The following is an 18,390-nucleotide window of genomic DNA, read 5'->3' on the forward strand; positions in this document are numbered from 1 at the left end:
GTCGCTTCAGGCGTTTTATTAGTTTCCCGGCAGGGCCGGAGTCCAGGTAACGCTAACGCAAACCCAACTGACGCCCACCTGTAAGCCCCAAGCGGAGCTGGAGCGTGAGCACCAGGAGCGGACCAGTCAGAGGAGGCCGGGGCGGCCAGCTGTGTGCACCTGGGCGGGGGAGCACGCGGTCACCCCTCGCCTGGTGACGAGAGAGGGTGTGTGCGCACAAGGGCAAGGAGGATGCAGGCGGGGCCGGGGGACCCTCCCCTGGGCAAGAGGAGGTGGCTGCACTGCCCACGGCCAAGGCCTCTGGCAGGCCCCCCCCCCCCCCCCCGCATGCTGAGCTGAGTCTATTTGGACGATGAAGTAAAGTGCGTTACTGAACAAAGAGTGACTTGAAACCAGAAGCAGAGAAATCACAACACTTTTCCTTCAGCTCAGAGACAGAAGGAAACGAGTTCTGCATCTGCCAGAACTTCAGAGTGAGGAGACTGTTGGCTGAAGAGAGACGGAGAGCAGCAGGTGGGTGAAGGCGACACCAGGAGAACCGGCGGGGGCGGGCCCGGGAGACACACAGGCTGAGCACAGGGTCCCCCGCAGCCTCGCGTCGGATCACAGCGGCCAGACGACACGGGGCCATGCTGGCGGGGACTCTGTGGTTCAGGCCGGCCGCTCCGCACCTCTCCCGCCACCCCCCACCCCCAACCGATGGCTCTGAGGCCAGACCCACCCCAGCTGGCCCCTGGCCTGGAGAGCAGACAAGTCTCGTGTGCCCCATGCCCGGCGGACTCGGAGGTTCCGGGCGCAGCCCTTGCCACAAAAGCAGCCAACACGCAGAGAACGGGGCTCTCTGTCCCCAGTGCCACGGGTAAGGGAGGGTCACACAGGCCCACCTCCGACCCCCAGGGCAGAGACATGAAGTCCTCAGCACGGTCTGCGTCCGGGCCGGCCTCTCGTGGGCATCGTGCAGCGAAGAGACGTGGCCGGCATTAAGGCAAAGAGGCATCAGGGTGCCGCCCACAAGTCCCCGGGGACCCCAGAGCACACGTGCAAGGTCTGACCTCGACCCCCGGCAGCGGCCCTCCCTACAGGCCGGCCCCTGCTCTCTCACGCAGGCCTGCCGCAACGGCCACACGCCATGCAGGCGGCTGGGGGCCGGCAGGGCGGTGGGGGGAGACGGTGTACAGGGCAAAGCGGGTCCTGGACAACCCAGCTTGCCCCACGCAGGCCTGGTCTGAGGCCTCAGGGAGGGGGAGGGGCGGGGTGGGGTGGGGGGAGGCGATCCTCGGCGGAACCACCGCCACCCTCCTGCTGGTCCACCGAGTCCGCAGCTGTGGCGGCTGTGTGGCTTGGCAGAAGAATCTCAGGCACTGAGGTTTACTTCCAAGAACTGACTGTGGGTTCCCGCCCGCCCTCGCCCGCCCTCGCCCACCCTGTGCCCGCTCCCAGGGACTCGGTATGGGAGGGCAGGAAGTGGAAACTAGTCTCTCTCACTCCCCTTTTATGTTATTTTTACCTTAAAAAGAAATAAATAAAAGTCTTCCGGGCAGAAATTACTGATAACTGTTATTACAACCAACGCAGACTTTAAAAAGCCCCACCTGGATGTCTGGCGAGAGCGAGAAGGGTGGGCAGCAAACTAAGCCGCAGATCAAGCAAACGGTGGGTCGGCAAGCCCGGTCCTGCTCACGTTCCGCCAGACGGCGGCTGCTGGCAGGGGAGGAAGAGGCCTCACGGGCAGGGTCTGCCCAGAGCGACAGGTACGGCGGCCACCGAAAACTCCCAACCGGAACCACGGGAGGGGCAAGAACAAAAAACATCCAAAGGGAAGGGAAGAGAAAGCCGGATGGTGGCAGTAAGGCCTCGGCGTCCCTCCCAACCCCAGGTGACGATTCCGAGGCGCCCGGGGCCTTCCACCACCTCGGAGGCCGGCGCGGGGCGTCTGGGGGGGGGACCACCGTGCCGCTCTGCTAGGAGGCTGCTGCCGGCCCGCAGAGCGCCAGGCTGGCTCCCCCTCCATGGAAGCCTGGTGCTGAGAAGCTTCGTGGGTCGGAGACCCCAGGGCAGCCCCCCCTGCCCCGCCCTTCAGGGCTGCCCACCGCGGGGCGACGGTTGCAATGATCCCGGCTGCAGAGAGAGGCTGCGGTGGGCCGAGTCCTGCCAGCAGGGGCCGGGGGCCCTAGGTCCTAGGGAGGCTACACATCTCGCAGTGGCCGGTGCCCGGCTGGTTCATGAAGGTGCAGTGCTGACAGGCCCACATGGCGGCCGTGGCAGCGTGCGTGGAGCCGCCCACGGCTCCATACTCCTGGAGGCCTGGAAGCTGCACTCCGACCGTGCCTGTGGGGGGGAGAGAAACGGCCACTCGTCGTGGTTCGTTGGTAGCGGGTGGGGCGTGGAGGGCCGCCCCACCCGCCCCAGAGCTCTCCTGCACCGCCCCCAGAGCAAATGGGGGCTCGCAAAGAAAGCATTACAGGTAGGGACGGCCTGGGTGCCAGGACCCCCACTGCGAGTCCCCTGCTCGCACACAGAACCCCGCTAGATACACGACACCGTTGCCCGCAGAACCCGAAGCCGTCACCCGTGACCAACTCTACCCCACCGCCACCCTCCTCGTGTGCCGTGTCCATGGCGCCCTCCTTCCTCCTGCTGCGTGTGGGCTCTTTGTGAGAACACCGGTGCTGGCTGCCCACTTCCCTGGTGATGGCCATCTGGGTCGTTGACAGTTCCGAGCCGTTATCAACAAAGCTGCCATCAACATGCTTGCACGCACCTCCGCGTGGGCCTGTGTTTGCACGTCTCGGGTGAAAACCTAGGAGCGGGCTCGCCGGATCCCAGAGGAAGTGACCGTTTACAAAACGCGGCCAGACGGCTTTCCCGTCCTCACCAGCGTGGGCGAACTCGCGAGCACGTAACACTGCCAGTTTCTCGTCTCAGCCACTCTGCCGAATGGGTAACGGTCTCTTGTTTATTGCACTTTGCGTTTCCCTGACGACTAACGATGGTGACCGTCGCCGTTACCTCTTTTTGTGAAATGTCTCGCCCGGTTGTTGTGTTTTTAAATTCGAGTATGGGTGACGTACAACTTTCTATTAGTTTGGGTGCCCAACATGGTGACTCGACGGTCCTGAAAGTTACCCAGTGCTCCCCCCACGTTATCACAACATCCCTGACTGTTCCCCGTGCTGTGCTGGTCAACCCCGTGCCCGGTCTCTCTGGGCATTCCTGGGCTGACGCTGAGGGCCCCGGAATATTCAAGCTGTTGCCATCCGCATTCCCGTGTGAAGGATTCAAACGGAACGGTGCCGGCGTGGGGGCCACGGGTACAGAGACTTGCACCAGGGGCTGAGCGCCGCTGGCTGGCACCAGACCGCCGTTCTCCCGAGGACACAAGGCTGCAGGCCTACGTTTTCGGGAATTTGGTGGGGAGACCTTGTCCTCTGCCTCAGAATACGCGAGCAGTGTTTCAGAACGCCAGGGCAAGAGTAAAGGCACGTGGAGCCGGGCGCGTTACTGGTCCGTCAGAATCGTATAGGAAAAAACCTGACGAGCAGCGCAGCACAACAAATACTAGGCCTTTCGGGCCCCCGATCCCCCGGGGACCTTAACATCAAGAGAGAACAAGAACTCTCCATCTGGGTGCCCTCACAGCGGAGACTCCACTGGCTCTAAGATCTACCCACTGCACTGAGCAAACGCTACAGGCGCCCCCCCATGTGGATTTGCCAAGCCGTGTGAAGAGGGCATTCCAGAGCTCCTCAAAGCCACAGGGCAAAGGGCTGCACCGCGGCCACCACTCTCAGTGCTCGGCCGGACGGGTCGGCCACAGCGTAGCACCTGCCCGGAAGGAACCACAGACGGAAGGCTCTTCCTGGGCAGCGTGCCGAGTCAGGTTCCGAGACACAGATCCCCACATTCTCTTCGGAACACTTTCCCTCCTTATCCATCGAGAAAGTTCGGAGGACCAGCAGAAAGAAGGGGAAAAAGAAAAGGCTGAGACCAAAGGTTTCTGGCCTTTCAGCACTTACGTGAATGTGAGGTTTCTGTTTATCTAAAATAAGGGCTTTCGAATTGCTCCTAAGACGCTGGACGCTTAGCAGATCCCCCATATACGTGTGGGTGCGTGCACGGAACTGTATCCCAACGATCTGGGTGACCTTTACAGCACGCACGTTACAGCAACGAGAAGGGCCGTGCTCGTGTGATGCCCCATGACACCTGTCGGGGCGCACCGGGGGGTCCAGCTCCCAGGACATAAGCAGCTTTGCCTGGGCTCCAGCGCTAGGAGTAGGAGAGCAGGACCCTCGGGACTGAGGAAAGGGAGGACACTTACTGCAGAGCTGCTCGATGGTGGCCCACTGTTCAGATTTCTTCCACGTCTGCGCGAGCTCCTCATTTCTGGTCCTCACAGCCTCCAGCAACAAGCTGATGCTGTCCTGCAAGAACCCAAAACCGAAGGCTCCAACTGGCTTTGCCTATGGTGGACACACTCCGCTTAATAAGCTGCTTCTTATTAACCGTGTGTTGGGAAACATCAAGACACTCTTCAAAGGGAATGTAAAAAACCTCACAGGCCGTCACCATGAAACATAATACCACACACCTAGGTCTATACATCTACATGCTGAATTTTAGTGCTAAAGTTTAAGTTCTTCCCAAATAGCCCTAACGTGCTGCTCTCTGTCCTAAGCCAACCAGCGCTCTCAGCCACCGGACACTGAAGCTCACATTCCTTTCCCTGAGGGCCCAGATGCACAGACAGGCGCCTGTGGTCGTGGGGTCCACCCTCCACCCTCACGCTTCTCCCTGGAGGCTCTCTACCTTCTCAACCAAGTCTGTAAAAATGCTCTCTAGATCCCAGGCCTCCAGGGTCAACGTGCAGAGAATTAAAATAGTTTATACGTTGAGAATCTATAAGAAAGCTTTAGGGGCTCTCAGGAGCTCCCCGGAAAAATGTTTTCCAGCAGGTGACCGCCAAACAGTACGTGTTTACTGGCAAGGAGGCCGTGGTGCGAAGAGCCCAGGCTTTCGTCACCTGTCCAACCGGACCGGCAGTGGCTACACTTGGGGCCGGGGGGGCCACTCTCTGGGTTTAACAAGGCAGGCAAAGAAAGCCAGTGGGGAGTCTCGGGGTGCCTGATATCAAATACCAGAAGTGGGCAGTTCGGGGACAAAATACAGACACAAGATAAACCCAGCAGGACCCAAGAACGGCTATAGGCCACCTGACATAGGAGAACAGTGGGGAGGGAGGGGCATCTCCTCTCCTCTCTGTCACCTGCAGGGAATGTGTTGAGCCAGTGGCTCAGAAAGAACTCGTCCCCCTCTCTCTGGTGTTTCCTTGGGTCTCCGACAGAAAGGCGGCACAAAATAAGTAGGGGCCTCCTGGCTGGACCCACTGACCACCGCCTACCGCCCCCTATCCCCGCAATGCTCAGATGGCAGCAGTGTCGGTGACAGACGCCCTCTTCTCCCTGACGGCATGCCTTAAAAATGCCAACTATGCAGCTGTGCACTCAGGGTCTGGACGCTGGCCAACCTTCTGGGCCTAGGCGATAAAACCAAAGCTGATTCAGGAGGAGGCGAGAGATCAGTAAGAAGCAGAGGCTAGGATTCCAAAACCGTTAGGACAGAAATTACGTAAATGGTTGATCTCTAAAGCTCCACGCTAGAGGACACGGAGCTCACTATTGTCTGCCTCCCACGGGATTATAACAAACGAAGCTGTCCTCCATCACGGGGGGGCAGACACTTAAAACAAGTTGTTTCAGTGCAAATGCTTCGTGTCAAAAATCCATCATTCTACCGGCAAGCCCCTTGTGAAAAGCCACCGCCCGCAGGACGTTAAGAGGGACTGCGACCCGGCTTCCCAGCCACGCTCTGGCTTGAGAGGAAAAGCAGCGTCTCTTTATAGTCAATCCCGCCCGAGGACCACAAAGCCAGGCCCTCGGCGGGCGGGCGCGCGCACACAGGCCGGGCCCGTACCTGCAGAGGCATGACTTCATTGGTGACCAGAAAGAGCAGGAGATGGAAATCCGAGATGGTGTCCAGGAACACGGAGGAAGTATTCTGGGACAGGTAGGTGGCCAGACTGTGGAAGTCCTAGAGTGGTGAGGCAGAAGGACGCAGTGAACGGGAGCATGCTGTGGCCACCCCACTGCCCAGACAGCTGTCCGTCTCCGCCTGGGCCACGGCCGAATGCAGGGTGCGGACACACACCTCTCCCGTCTCGTTCTACAGCCACCGACGGGGACCCAGGCATAGGGACGCACGTGGCCGTGGCACAGGCTGTGGCCCTCGGCACACGTGACCCATCGAGGGACGTGCAAGGGAGCACGTTTATAAAGCTGACCCGGCTGGGAGACGCGTTCAAAAAAAGACACGTCCAAGTGGAGTGGCTGCGGGAAGGGCCCACTTCGGGGCGAGACGACTGGTCTGTGTTCCCTGTGCAGCTGCGCTGTTGACTGGGGCAGCGTGACTGCAACGAGGAGTAACCATGCGTGCGAGTTGGGGGGATTATGAGACGCTGCGCCTTCGGCAAAGCTCCGAACAGTTCGAGAGAGCCACCCGGTAAGTGGCTCTGCACCGCTACAAGCGGCCCGGGTCCCCGCACAGACAGATGCACCTAGGAACACACGTGTCCTGGACCATCCGTGTGGCAGCACGAGGCAGCTTCAGCAATTCTGCACGGCCTCCGCTGTGCCTCAGAGGAGGGGTCACCGCGCAGGACGTGGCGGGAAGCCCAGGCGGCCGGGCCGCCCGAGGCCCACGCGGCAGGATGACAGAGCAAAGAGAGACATCTCCACAAAGACGGGACGCTGGTCAACAAACAAATGACACAAAAGTTGTTGGGAGAGGACACAAGTGATGAATAGAGCTGGGGAAAAAAAGAAGTCAGCCGACCACGGCTCTTCCGGCAGATCCACAGGCCTGGGGTCTCCGAGGATTTGCCTTTGTGGGGATTCATCAACCCCACTCCAGAGAGGGTGTCACGGTGACCAACAGTGTCTCGAAAAAAGTCCCAGCTTGTGGTTTTGCCGTAAGAATCAATCGGGAGAGTGTAAAAGCTTGGTACTTTCTGGGAAGACGACACTGACACCAGATAAACAAGCGGCAGTTACTTTAAATTATGTTTGTAAAGAAAAGAGCTTACCTGTGTCTCACCCAACACGTCCCGGTTCTCAATAGGAAACGGATTTTGCGAAATAGAAAAAGTATAAACTGGATCCTTGGGGAAAGTTGTTGTGATCTAATGAACAAAAACACAAAGCCACGATCACGCGTGTGCCAACGGGTGAGGGCGGCCCTCAGGTGCCACAAGCAGCGCCGATCACGACGCCCTCCCCGAGCTCCGAGTCCCTCACGGCCGCGGAGGCCCGGCTGCTCCACGCTGGACGCAGCGGTTACCCGCTAACGACACGCCTGAGTGAAACCCCTGATGCTCAGGACTCTGGGAAGCAAACCGAAGAATCGTTTTTGATGATTTCTAGGATCATGCCATTTGTGGGCGGTTTCTGTAAGCCGACGATAAGCCAGAGGGTACGCCGTGGGAGCACAACGGACGAGGCTGGGAGAACTCTCAGGGGCAGCCCGCGACGGTCTGAGAGGCGCAGTGACCTCCAGAGAGCCCGCGGCACCACTGCAGGGGGTCAGGACACGTCCAGGCCGCAAGGGAGCCGCTGCTCAGCCCTGAGGCGCGGCGCACGGCGATCCCGCTCCCCCTCAGACGGGCTGGAGTCAAGAACGTGTGTCCAGGGGGGAACCTAAACTCTTCATTTGGCTCAGACGTGCTTTCCTAACAACAGAGAGCGTTTTAAATCCAGCACACAATCGACAGACACTACAGGACAGTGGTAAATGTGCAACAATCGATACAAATAGTTTTCACTCCTCTGGGCAGATGCTCCCCCGCCCCAAAGTGCCACATTGTGGCTGACGCAGCTTTTCCTCTGCAACGTGACACCAGCGGCAGCGGATTACACCTCGTCCAGATTCAGAGCAGCTATTCTGGTTCCTTTGGGACTATTTCTCGAGGAGGAAAGTGTTGTTCTGGTCTGTTTTCTGCATCGGCGAAGGCAGCGGGCTGTCTGGGGCTGGCCCGGGATGTGCTGTGACTGTGCCAGCAGGCTCAAGGACAAGCTGAGCCGGCAGCAGCATCTGAGACCAGAGCCCTGACGGTCTTGAAGATTTTATTTTACTCTTTAAAACAATTTTTTAAAGTTTATGAATTTATTTTAGTAAAGAAAGAGCGTGAGCCAGCAGGGGAGGGGCAGAGAAAGGAGAGAAAGAGAGAGAGAGAAAGAGAGTGAGTGAGTCCCAAGCAGGCTCCACTCCTCGTTGTGGGGTTCCATCTCATGACCACGCAACTGTGACGTGAGCCAAAATCCAGAGTCAGGTGCTCAACCGAGTGAGCTGCCCAGGCACCCCAACTGAACAATTTGTTTTTACTTTTATTTTTGTTTATTTTTAAATGTTTATTTTTGAGAGAGAGAGGACGTGCATGAAAGCAGGTGGGGGGCACAGAGAGAGGGGGACGAGGGATCTGAAGTCGGCTCTGCGCTGACAGCAGCGAGCCCGACGCGGGGCTCGAACTGACGAACCTCGACATCATGACCTAAACCGAAGTTGGATGCTTAACCGACTGAGCCACCCAGGCGCCCCATTTAAAGATGTTATTTTTACGTAATTTCAGCACCCAATGTGAGGCTTAAACTCACAACCCTAAGGTTAAGAGCCACACACTCTACCGACTGAGCCAGGCTGGCACCCAGCCCACTCATCTTTTACTGACGAGAGCATGCAGCCGTGTGGACTCCAGCCCCGGGGCCACGTACTGGCTGTGTGGCCTGTCAGCTGCGGACAGATCCTAGGCCTCACTCTGTCCCTCTGCAAGACAAAGACAGCCCCGAGTGCCCACAGTCACCAAGGTTCAGACACGCAAGCCTGCATTATTAGTCTCAGCCTCTGTCCTTGCTGCAGAGACAAAGGTCTGTGGACTGTGCAGTGCTCTCCCTTCGGGAGGCAGAGACAGTGGTGGACCAGCACAACAGGGCACCTCCCAGGCCACGGATGTGGAATTAAGAGAGGTCTGTGCTGGACTTGTAACCTCCCCTTAGAGCACGGCCGAACCAAAGCGCCCTAGGCGGTCTGTGAATATCTCAGACACCGGAGAGGGGTGCGGTGAGCCCAGCACCTCGTCTCCTGTTTCAGTGCCCCCCACCCAGCCAGCTTCAGGTCATCTGGCCAATGCCCGGCTGCCTCCACAGCACATCCACGGCATTCCGGGTAGCGAGGCCCATCCCTCCTCTTGCGTGACATTAGTGGCCCGGTCACGAGGTTTGAGGACATCAGACAAGCCTGGTCGGGCGTGGGGCTGGAGATGGCCGTCTGGTCTGGACACCTGCTCTCAAGGGACTGTTCCAGCCTCCCTCCACAAGAACAGAGAGCTCAGGTGTCTCAGGGCGCAATGTTCCCTTACAACCAAGCTCACTGACAGAGCACACTAAGCAAGAACTCGGTTCTTTTCTAAAAGGAAAGGGGTGGGGAGGCCACGGGGAGGGGAGACCTCAGAAAGCTGGCTTTAAATCATGCCGACCCCTCCTAAGTGTATGTTCCATCAATCTGTTTTCATCTTAATTACACCCTAGGTAGTCTAACAAACAGATGCCTTTACGGCCTAGGTAATAAATATGTTCTCGGGAGCTGTCAATTGGAATGGAGCACCGGTGGGCTTGGCTCACGGGGACCTGCTGCTCCAAATGCAATGATATTTTACAGCCTGAATCACATGCCCTTCCTGAGTCCAAACACGGCCGAAGAGATCCTGGCCGGAAGCAGTCAGGAAACGAGCCGCTGCCCATCCCCTTGGGACGGAGCTGGCTGCTACAGATGCCTCGGGCACTGGAGCCCTCTGTGGCGCTCTGGCCGGGGGCCACACCTCCCGCAAGGAGGGGAGCCTGGATGGTGGAGCCAGCTGCCTCCTTGGCTCCTGGAGCTCTGCCCAGGAGAGCACCCGCCGACTCACCCGAGGACAGTCACAGCCGTGTGCCCCCGGGACTGACTCAGGTGAGGCGGCCCACCGCGAGCCCGGCCTGGCAGCCGCACCGTCACCAGCACAGCACCGAGCACATCGAGCACAGAGCCACGCCGGGCTGGCTGGCTGATCTCCAGAGGCCGCCTGGCCAGGTCGCTGGTCCAGGGTTGCATTTTTGTCAGGGAGAGGTAAACCCTAAGTTGTTTTTAAGGAAGTAAAAAAACAAGCTAGAAGAAAACCCCCATAAAGTCACCAGCTTTTCGGGGATGACAGGAGCTCAGGGATTCACACGCTTTCTGGGTGGCTGTCCCGGGCCAGGTAGAGGGGCGACTGTCCACGCCGCAGCCGCCACTGAACGCAACCCCCACCCAGCAGCCCGGGGGGGTGGACGACGCACACTTACGTCTATGATCAGATACTCCACGGGAAGGGGCCGGGCCAGCTGGGTGATCTCATTGCCAAACTTGTCTATGTCCTGAAACGGGAAACAAAAGTGAGAGGTGTGAGCAAGGGTTTGCTGACCAGTGACACGGCTGGCCTCTCACAGGCTTGTCTTACCTGGTCAATGGCCACAATTCTTGTGGAGTATGTAAAAAGGAGAGGAAGATGTGCATGTTTTTGTCCCGCATCTGCCTCTGTTATGATGGCCACAACATGAAGGAGCAGCCGTGTTCTTGGTTAACAGGGTGTCTCCACTGGGAGAGCGTTTTCCAGCACCCCCCCCCCGCCCCCCCCCCCCCCCACACACACCAGGCCTGGCACTCGCTGCCCCTTGCAGGACGCATGGCCCGGGCCCCTGCCCGCAGGCCCCACCTGCACCTCTCTGTCCCGCACAAGCGCTCCCCAACCTCGGGACTGAGTGCTAGCTCCTAACCACCCCCCTCACACCCTCCTCTGAAATCCCCACTTCATCCTGTACGTTAATAAAATAAATACGTACGCAAATGAGCACACGTACACACAAATATGCAGACATGGAAAACCCCCGCCACCAATCTGTCAGAGTCTAAACTTGTTCTGCTTTGTCAGATGCACAGAACATAAAGTTTAATTATGGGGAAAAACGGCCAGCATATGTTCATTAATCATAAAATGACAATTATATCTGATTTATGTCAAACATGCTGAGTTCAAACAGAGCTCTAGAAATAAATTCATAAGAACCAACACTTTTCATTAAAGATTCTGTGAGAGGGGATCATATTTTCTATCTAAATCATCACTTAACATCATATAAATCATTCTCTGAGTCATATATAAATTATATATCCATAACTTCCAATTATGAGGCCTTACATAAAAGTTTACACTTATTAAAGCTCTCAAACCTGAAGGGAAGCCAAGCAGGTCCCCCGGAGGGGCTCCCCCTGCAGGATGATGCAGGGCCACCCCGGCACACGGGCACCTTCCCGGGGACGTCAGAGGTGTGCACCTTCTCTCCAGACAACCCACGTCGGTGGTTCCTAAGTCGAACCAGGCTTATCACCCTAATGGCAAGACCAGGGATCCCATTTGGCCCAGATCCTGTTTTTTAGAAACTAAAATTTCTCATCTGCAATACGTCTCAGTTTACCTAGTCTTTCCCTCCCTTCCTTCCAGTCACGATGTAAGAGAGCTGCCCGCCAGCACCTGCCCCTCGGCTCTCCCAGAAAATGGTCCAAACAGCTTGAACCAGCTAGCTATCCAGGGAGCATCAGCACCCGTCAAAGGACACAATCCCGAAAACAACACACCGCTTTGTCTGTCTGCCTTCCTTTGAAGTCGGAGTGACTTCCTACTGAATTCGGGGAAGAGTCACTTGTCCTGCCACGTGCCAGGTGGCTGCCCTGGGCTCGTCTGTGCAGCAGTCAGGTTGGGCCCAGCTTTCTGTGGCCCTGCCGGCTTCACAGGGGCAGCTGGAGACAGGAGACTGCTGAGCGGGTCCTGGGGCCCCAGAGGCGGTGCTTTCTCGACGGAGGAGATATGGTAGGAGGTGGGAATCAAACCCAATCAAACTAAATCACCATTTCCAAAAATATGCGCTTGCCCCTACAAGAAAGAACCTGCAACAACTCATCCATAATTAGCCCATCTGGAATTCATCTTCAAATCTAATTAAGCTCTAATATGCAGAAACATTCCTCCAGCACCTGTTCGCTTTAATCTCCCCCTCTAGGGATTTTTCTTGTTAAATGCCCCTCTCTCCTTTTTCTGTGTCGTGCTATTCTCTTTCAAATTTAACTGCCCAACTGTACCTTTCTGCTCCCCAAGAAAATAAAGGTGTTGCATCCCCCTCTGTTCCCCGGGGCTGGGAGAAAACGGGTAACTTCTCTCTCTCCCACATGCCTCCCTGCTGCTGTCTTTGCCAGCCAGCCCCCAGTCCTCTGCCGCATCTCAAAAGCAATTACTTTTTATGGGCGCCGGCGGATGTCGGGCTGAGGGAGGAGGGCCTCTCAATTCCCGGGTCAGCAGTCAACAAAGCGTCAGCGGTTCCTCGTCCGAGGGGGGCGAGCCTCCGGGAGAGGCAGGGGCCGAGGTCCCCAGCACCCCCCCACCGGCAACGACCATGAGCATAGACCGCGGCACCGTAGCTGTGACATCACAGAGGAGTCCGGGCATCTCTGTCCTTGTGCCAGGAAAAGTGCAAACTCCACTGACCGGGCGGCACCACCTGGCTTTGGAAAAGGCGAATGGAAGCCTTGACGTGCTGCTTTCCTCTTTATTTTATGTTTTAAAGTTTATTTGGTTTCGAGAGACAGAGGAAGAGCACGAACAGGAGAGGGACAGAGAGAGAGGGAGAGAGAATCCCAGGCAGGCTCCGTGCTGTCAGCGCACAGCCTGATGTGGGACCCGAACGCACGAACCAAGAGATCGTGACCTGAGCCGCAATCAAGAGTCAGACCCTTAACGGGCTGAGCCACCCAGGCGCCCCTTTTTTTTTTTTTTAATTTTTTTTTTTTTCAACGTTTATTTTTATTTTTGGGACAGAGAGAGACAGAGCATGAACGGGGGAGGGGCAGAGAGAGAGGGAGACACAGAATCGGAAACAGGCTCCGAGCCATCAGCCCAGAGCCCGACGCGGGGCTCGAACTCATGGACCGCAAGATCGTGACCTGGCTGAAGTCGGACGCTTAACCGACTGAGCCACCCAGGCGCCCCTGGGCGCCCCTTTTTTTAAGTTTACTCCTATTTTGCTTTTCTCTTTGAAGAACTGGCAAGATCTCAGGACAAACTTTCTCCAAGAATCACCGTCTAGGAAACCGTCTCGCTGATAACCACCTGCAAACTGTCAGATGCAGACACAACCAGTCGCCGGCATGTATTAGGTGCTGGTAGCCTACAGTCCAGGCTAGATACCGCGTGCACACAACCCCTGGGTCCCCAGCGCATGATGAGGACACGAAGGGCTACCAAGGTGAGTTAACCTGCCCAAGATCTAACGGCTGGGAGGGGTGGAGGGGGTCAGAGACCCGGTCCATCCACAGCAGAATTCATCTCTGCATCAGAACTTGGCGATCTCCGCTCAACAACGCGATGGCGCCGTGAGGTCGCGCACTCCAACCCTACTCCTCCCCTCGTGGGGACCTTGTGGCCACAGACCCTGGTCCTGACAGCAGATTCGAATGAAAGCCTAGCTTGGAGATTTCAGGTACCACAAAATCCTTCTTCTGAGACTGGACATTATGCTAGTATGTTGTTCAGAATCTCTTCTCTTTTTGGCAATTTCTTGATTAATTGCTAAGTTTTCCTAAATAACGTTGGTAGCAAACGTAATCTCTTGTAATTAAAACATTTTGGAAGGGTGCCTGGGTGGCTAAGTCGGTTGGACGTCTGACTCTGGCTGAAGTCATGATCTCACAGTTCGTGGGTTCAAGCCTTGTGTCGGGCTCTGTGCTGACAGCTCAGAGCCTGGAGCCTGCTTCAGATTCTGTGTCTCCATCTCTCTCTGCCCCTTCCCCATGCGTGCTCACTCTCTCAAAAAATAAACATTAAAAAAAACCCACCATTTGTTTAAAAAAGCTAAATGAAGGGCATCTGGGGGGGCTCGGTTGGTTAAGCATCTGATTCCTGATCTCTGCTCAGGTCATGATCTCATGGTTCATGAAATTGAGCCCTGAGTCAGGCTCTGCACCAACAGCACGGAACCTGCTTGGGATTCTCTCCCTCCCTCCCTCCCTCCCTCCCTCCCTCCCTCCCTCTCTCTCTCTCTCTCTCTCAATAAATAAATAAATAAATAAATAAATAAATAAATAAATAAATAGTTGAATGAGTGAAGGGTCCCACCCTGACAAACATGTGATGTGTAAGAGAACTACAATAAATAAACCAAAAAATAACGGATAAATGGATCACGAACCTCAATGTAAAATTAAACGATAAAAACACCAAGAGAAAACATAAGTAAGTACGTAGTTTTGGGATAAAGAATTATTTCCCAAATAACAATGAAATGGGCAGAAATCATAACGAAAAAGATTCTTTGAGCAGAAACGATTGCAGCTTCTCTGTATGACAACTATAAAGAAAACGGCACCCTGGCATGTGTGTGCAGCACATGACGGGTTAATCACAAAGACCGGCCGACCGAATGCACAAAGCACAAGGCAATTCCCCAAGGAAACAGAAGACACCCTCTCAGGATGAAGGGGTGCAGCGCGGGGTCCCGACAGCACGGCCCCGCGGGCTCAGACAGCGCCACCTTCTCGGAGATTTGGGAGAGTGCATAAAACCCCCGAAACACACTTATCCTTTGACAAATGACGCCGGCGCAGAGCACGTGGCAGGAGTGAGGCAGGGCTGGCCCAGAGAGCACTCCTGGGTAAGCGCCAGGCACTGGGACGGCCCCCGAACGATGGCGGAGACAGAAAGGGGCTCCACGGGCCTCGAGAGCCCCCACGGCAGCTCCCTGCAGGAGAGCTGCCCCTTCTCTGCTTCCCTGTCCCCTCTCCCCCTTCCAGGGCCTCCAGAGCGGAGGACACCAAAGATGGCTGGCTTGGCTTCCTTGCGGTCCGGCCACGCCAGACCTCAAACACACAGCCCCGGCCGTGCTCACGGTGCTACTTGCCGAAGTTCATGACTCCAGTGCCTTCCCACCCACCCCAACCAGAGGCCTGGCTCCAGCCCGGGTCCCTTCCTGCTAGGACGGCAGAGCCCTGGGCCCTGGCATCCAGTCTCCACACCCAGAGGCCGCAGCCAGTGGACGCACGTCCCCTGCACGACAGCGCCAGCCTCATCGGGCTCCCCAGCCCTGTGCCCACAATGACCTTCTACGACAGTGAGCTCCCTCCCCTCCTAGCGTGCCTCCTCGCGGATTTCAGGCCCACCTCACATCTCCCCCCTGCTGCCCTCTCCCAGCTCGGCAGCCAGCATGTGGTGCTCGTGTTGCCTGCCGCAAAATCCACCCGCCTCCACATCCCCTCCGGCAGGCACGTCCCAGAGCCACCTTCCACCTCTGCCCGTGTCTTCCCGCCACCCGCGTCACCATCTCCAGCGCACTCCACCTACCACAGAGCCACGGCCCCCAGATGCATCGGGCCCCGAGGACATGTGGCCCCTGGACGAGGCCCTCCCCACCTGGCTAACTCTCACACTCTTCAGTTCTGGAGCGCCCTGCCACGCCACACCGGGACACCCCCAAGGTCGCCCCACGGGCCGCCTGGGAGGAGGGCACCGGTGCGACTCGCCCACCGCTGTCGTCCCGGGACCCAGGTGTGACACCTGGCAGGGGGTCTAGGTCTGGCCTGAGTGAAGACGCTGCAGACCCTGGCGATGCCGTCCTAGGCTCTCCTGCCCCCACGCGTGCACAGTGGGTGCTGGAAGCACAGGTGAAGGCTGGTGCCGGGTGCCTACTTCCCCGTCATCTAGAATTTCGGATTTCCCGGAAGCACACGTCCGATTTTGTATTAGTAAAGTCCCTGTACGTTAAGCGAGACACAGACCTGTGCCCCTGAAGCACATGCGCCTTGGAGCTGCAGCACCCCGTCCGACGGCATCCCCTCGGGGCTCCCGCTGCCTAGATGCTCGCTGGCGAGCTTCCACCTACTACTTGTGGCCTTGCTCTCGGCCGAAGCCTGGCTTCCCGTGTGCAAACTGGTCCCCCGAGACTCCCAGTCCCAGCCCTCCAGCAGCGGCCCGCCGGCCCGGGAGCTCGGGGCCCCCGTCCACCCCCAGCCGGTACCGTCCTGTCTCTGAACACCCCGGAGCCCAGGGCCGCCACACATTCTCTACCGTGCTGCGCTGCCTCAAGGACACCACTCGCGGTCTCCTCTGTTCCCCGCCCGTCACCTCTTCCCACAGGACACACACGCGGGGTATTTCTTTGACGTTCACGAAACCCTGAACGAGCAAGTGTCTTGGCCCCGCTTCCCACAGCAGCACCGGCCACTGCTCCGCCTGCCTTCCCAGCAGACCTGGCTCCTCCCTGGTCTCTTCTTTAAAACGTGCTAACCAGCCCCGCGTTCCCCACGCTAGCTGCGCCAGGCCCCGATGGCCACATGGTGCCAACGGCGCCCCCATTCTGGACCTACGGGCGCCTCCTGACAAGGAAGCTCTGCCTGGCTTCCAGGTGTGCCCTTGTGCCCCGAGGGTGCACAGCAGCCCCGCCTGTCTGTGCTGGGGGCCCAGGCCTCAGCTGGCCCCGGACGCTCGTCTCCACCTCATCCAGGCAACAGCCCCGAACACCATCCAAACACCACGCCTGCAAATCCACCCCCAGGGAACGCAGCACTCTCCCAAGCCGCACCCTCACCTACCCATGGCCGGGGTGACGATGGGGGCACCGGCACCGGCGTCCTGTCCAGAGCTGCACCAACGTGCACCAGCACCCCTAGCGGCATCCAGGAGCAACGGAAGCAGATGTCAGTTGTTAAATACATTGATTCAGCCACATATTCCATAACGTGCTCCCTTATCATTATGAGCCCCATTTAAAAACCTGATGGGGCGCCTGGGGGGCTCAGTTGGTTAAGCATCTGACTCTTGATTTCGGCTCAGGTCAGAATTTCAGGGTTCGTGGGATCGAGCCCTGTGTTGGGCTCTGCACTGACAGTGTGGAGCCGGCTTGGGATTCTCTCCCCCTCTCTCCACCTCCCCTGTGTGCGCAGCTGTGCTCTCAAAATAAATAAACTTAAAAAAATCTGCTCTAAAATAACAGAAATGAAAAGGAAACATGCTAGACACAAACAGTGGCTACCGCTGATCACGCCTTCCCTGTGTCTTTTTGTAGGAGTCAAGGGTGCGACCATGAACAAGTACAACTCTTGCATTAAATTATAAAAGAAACACACATGTAGCATCAACGCAGCACAGAAGACAGAAAAGACCAGTTCCCTCCACCGTGAACACCCCCCCCGAAGATAACCCAGGTCAAGCAGTGACTCCTTCAGGAAAAGCACAGAAAACACAACGCCTTGGCCGTCCTGCAGGTCTCTTCACCTTCCTTCCTTCTCCGGTGTCTCGGTCTCAGGGCACCTCTTCCCAACCCCCAGCCATTCATTGCAGGCTGCACAGTACGTGCTGGGACGTACAGATCGGAGCTGTGGACAAGCACCACCCTCCCGAAGGACCCCCGAGCTCTCCAGCCCCGTCCTCCGTATAAATGCACACATCGATGTGTGCACAAACACCTACACATGTATCTTTACGCTGCACGTACAGGTACACGCTTAATTTTACATTATGAGTTTTATCCCAGATATTTTTTTTTTAAGAGAGCGAGAACAAGTGCAAGCAAGGGAAACAGGGGAGAGGGGAAGAGGGGGAGAGAGAACGTAAAGCAGGCTCCACACTCAGCACAGAGCCTGACGTGGGGTTCAATCCCACCACCTGAGCCAAAACCAAGAGTCAGACACTCAACTGACCGAGCCACTCAGGCGCCCCTATCCCAGATTTTTAAATAATTTTCAAGCACATGCTTTTAACGGTCACATACATAGTATTTTATCCCAGAGACATATTTTATTTTATTTTATTTTATTTTATTTTATTTTATTTTATTTTATTTTATTTTATTTATTTTCAATGTTTATTTATTTTTGGGACAGAGAGAGACAGAGCATGAACGGGGGAGGGGCAGAGAGAGAGGAAGACACAGAATCGGAAACAGGCTCCAGGCTCCGAGCCATCAGCCCAGAGCCCGACGCGGGGCTCGAACTCCCGGACCGCGAGATCGTGACCTGGCTGAAGTCGGACGCTTAACCGACTGCGCCACCCAGGCGCCCCTCAGAGACATATTTTAATTGAAGGCCCTGTTATTATTGAACTTGTAGAATTACTTCCCATTTTTGTTTACCACATACAACAACACGATGAGTAGCCTCAGACAGGCATCAGTGTGTGTCCCATCTGTAAGCCTGCAGGCGACAGCCCACAGCCTACAGCCCACGGCCCAC

At 56.8% G+C, this 18,390-nt stretch overlaps 1 protein-coding gene across 2 annotated transcripts in view; it reads right to left on the reverse strand.

The window, feature by feature from the left end:
- Window positions 1–18,390, reverse strand: part of NPLOC4 (NPL4 homolog, ubiquitin recognition factor) — a 62,614-nt gene continuing 44,224 nt past the window's right edge. For both annotated transcript variants that reach the window (XM_086685581.1, XM_086685582.1), the window contains exons 13-17: window positions 10,425–10,496; window positions 7,142–7,237; window positions 5,974–6,090; window positions 4,322–4,424; window positions 1–2,328 (exon numbers count right to left, since the gene is read on the reverse strand). In XM_086685581.1, coding sequence (XP_086541707.1) covers window positions 2,171–2,328; window positions 4,322–4,424; window positions 5,974–6,090; window positions 7,142–7,237; window positions 10,425–10,496 — 546 coding nt within the window. In that variant the 3' untranslated portion in view covers window positions 1–2,170. The remainder of the gene's footprint in view (window positions 2,329–4,321; window positions 4,425–5,973; window positions 6,091–7,141; window positions 7,238–10,424; window positions 10,497–18,390) is intronic.

This window comes from Puma concolor, chromosome E1 (genome assembly GCF_028749965.1).
Source record: "Puma concolor isolate L17-30 chromosome E1, mPumCon1.1.hap2, whole genome shotgun sequence".
Taxonomy (NCBI): Eukaryota; Metazoa; Chordata; class Mammalia; order Carnivora; family Felidae; genus Puma; species Puma concolor.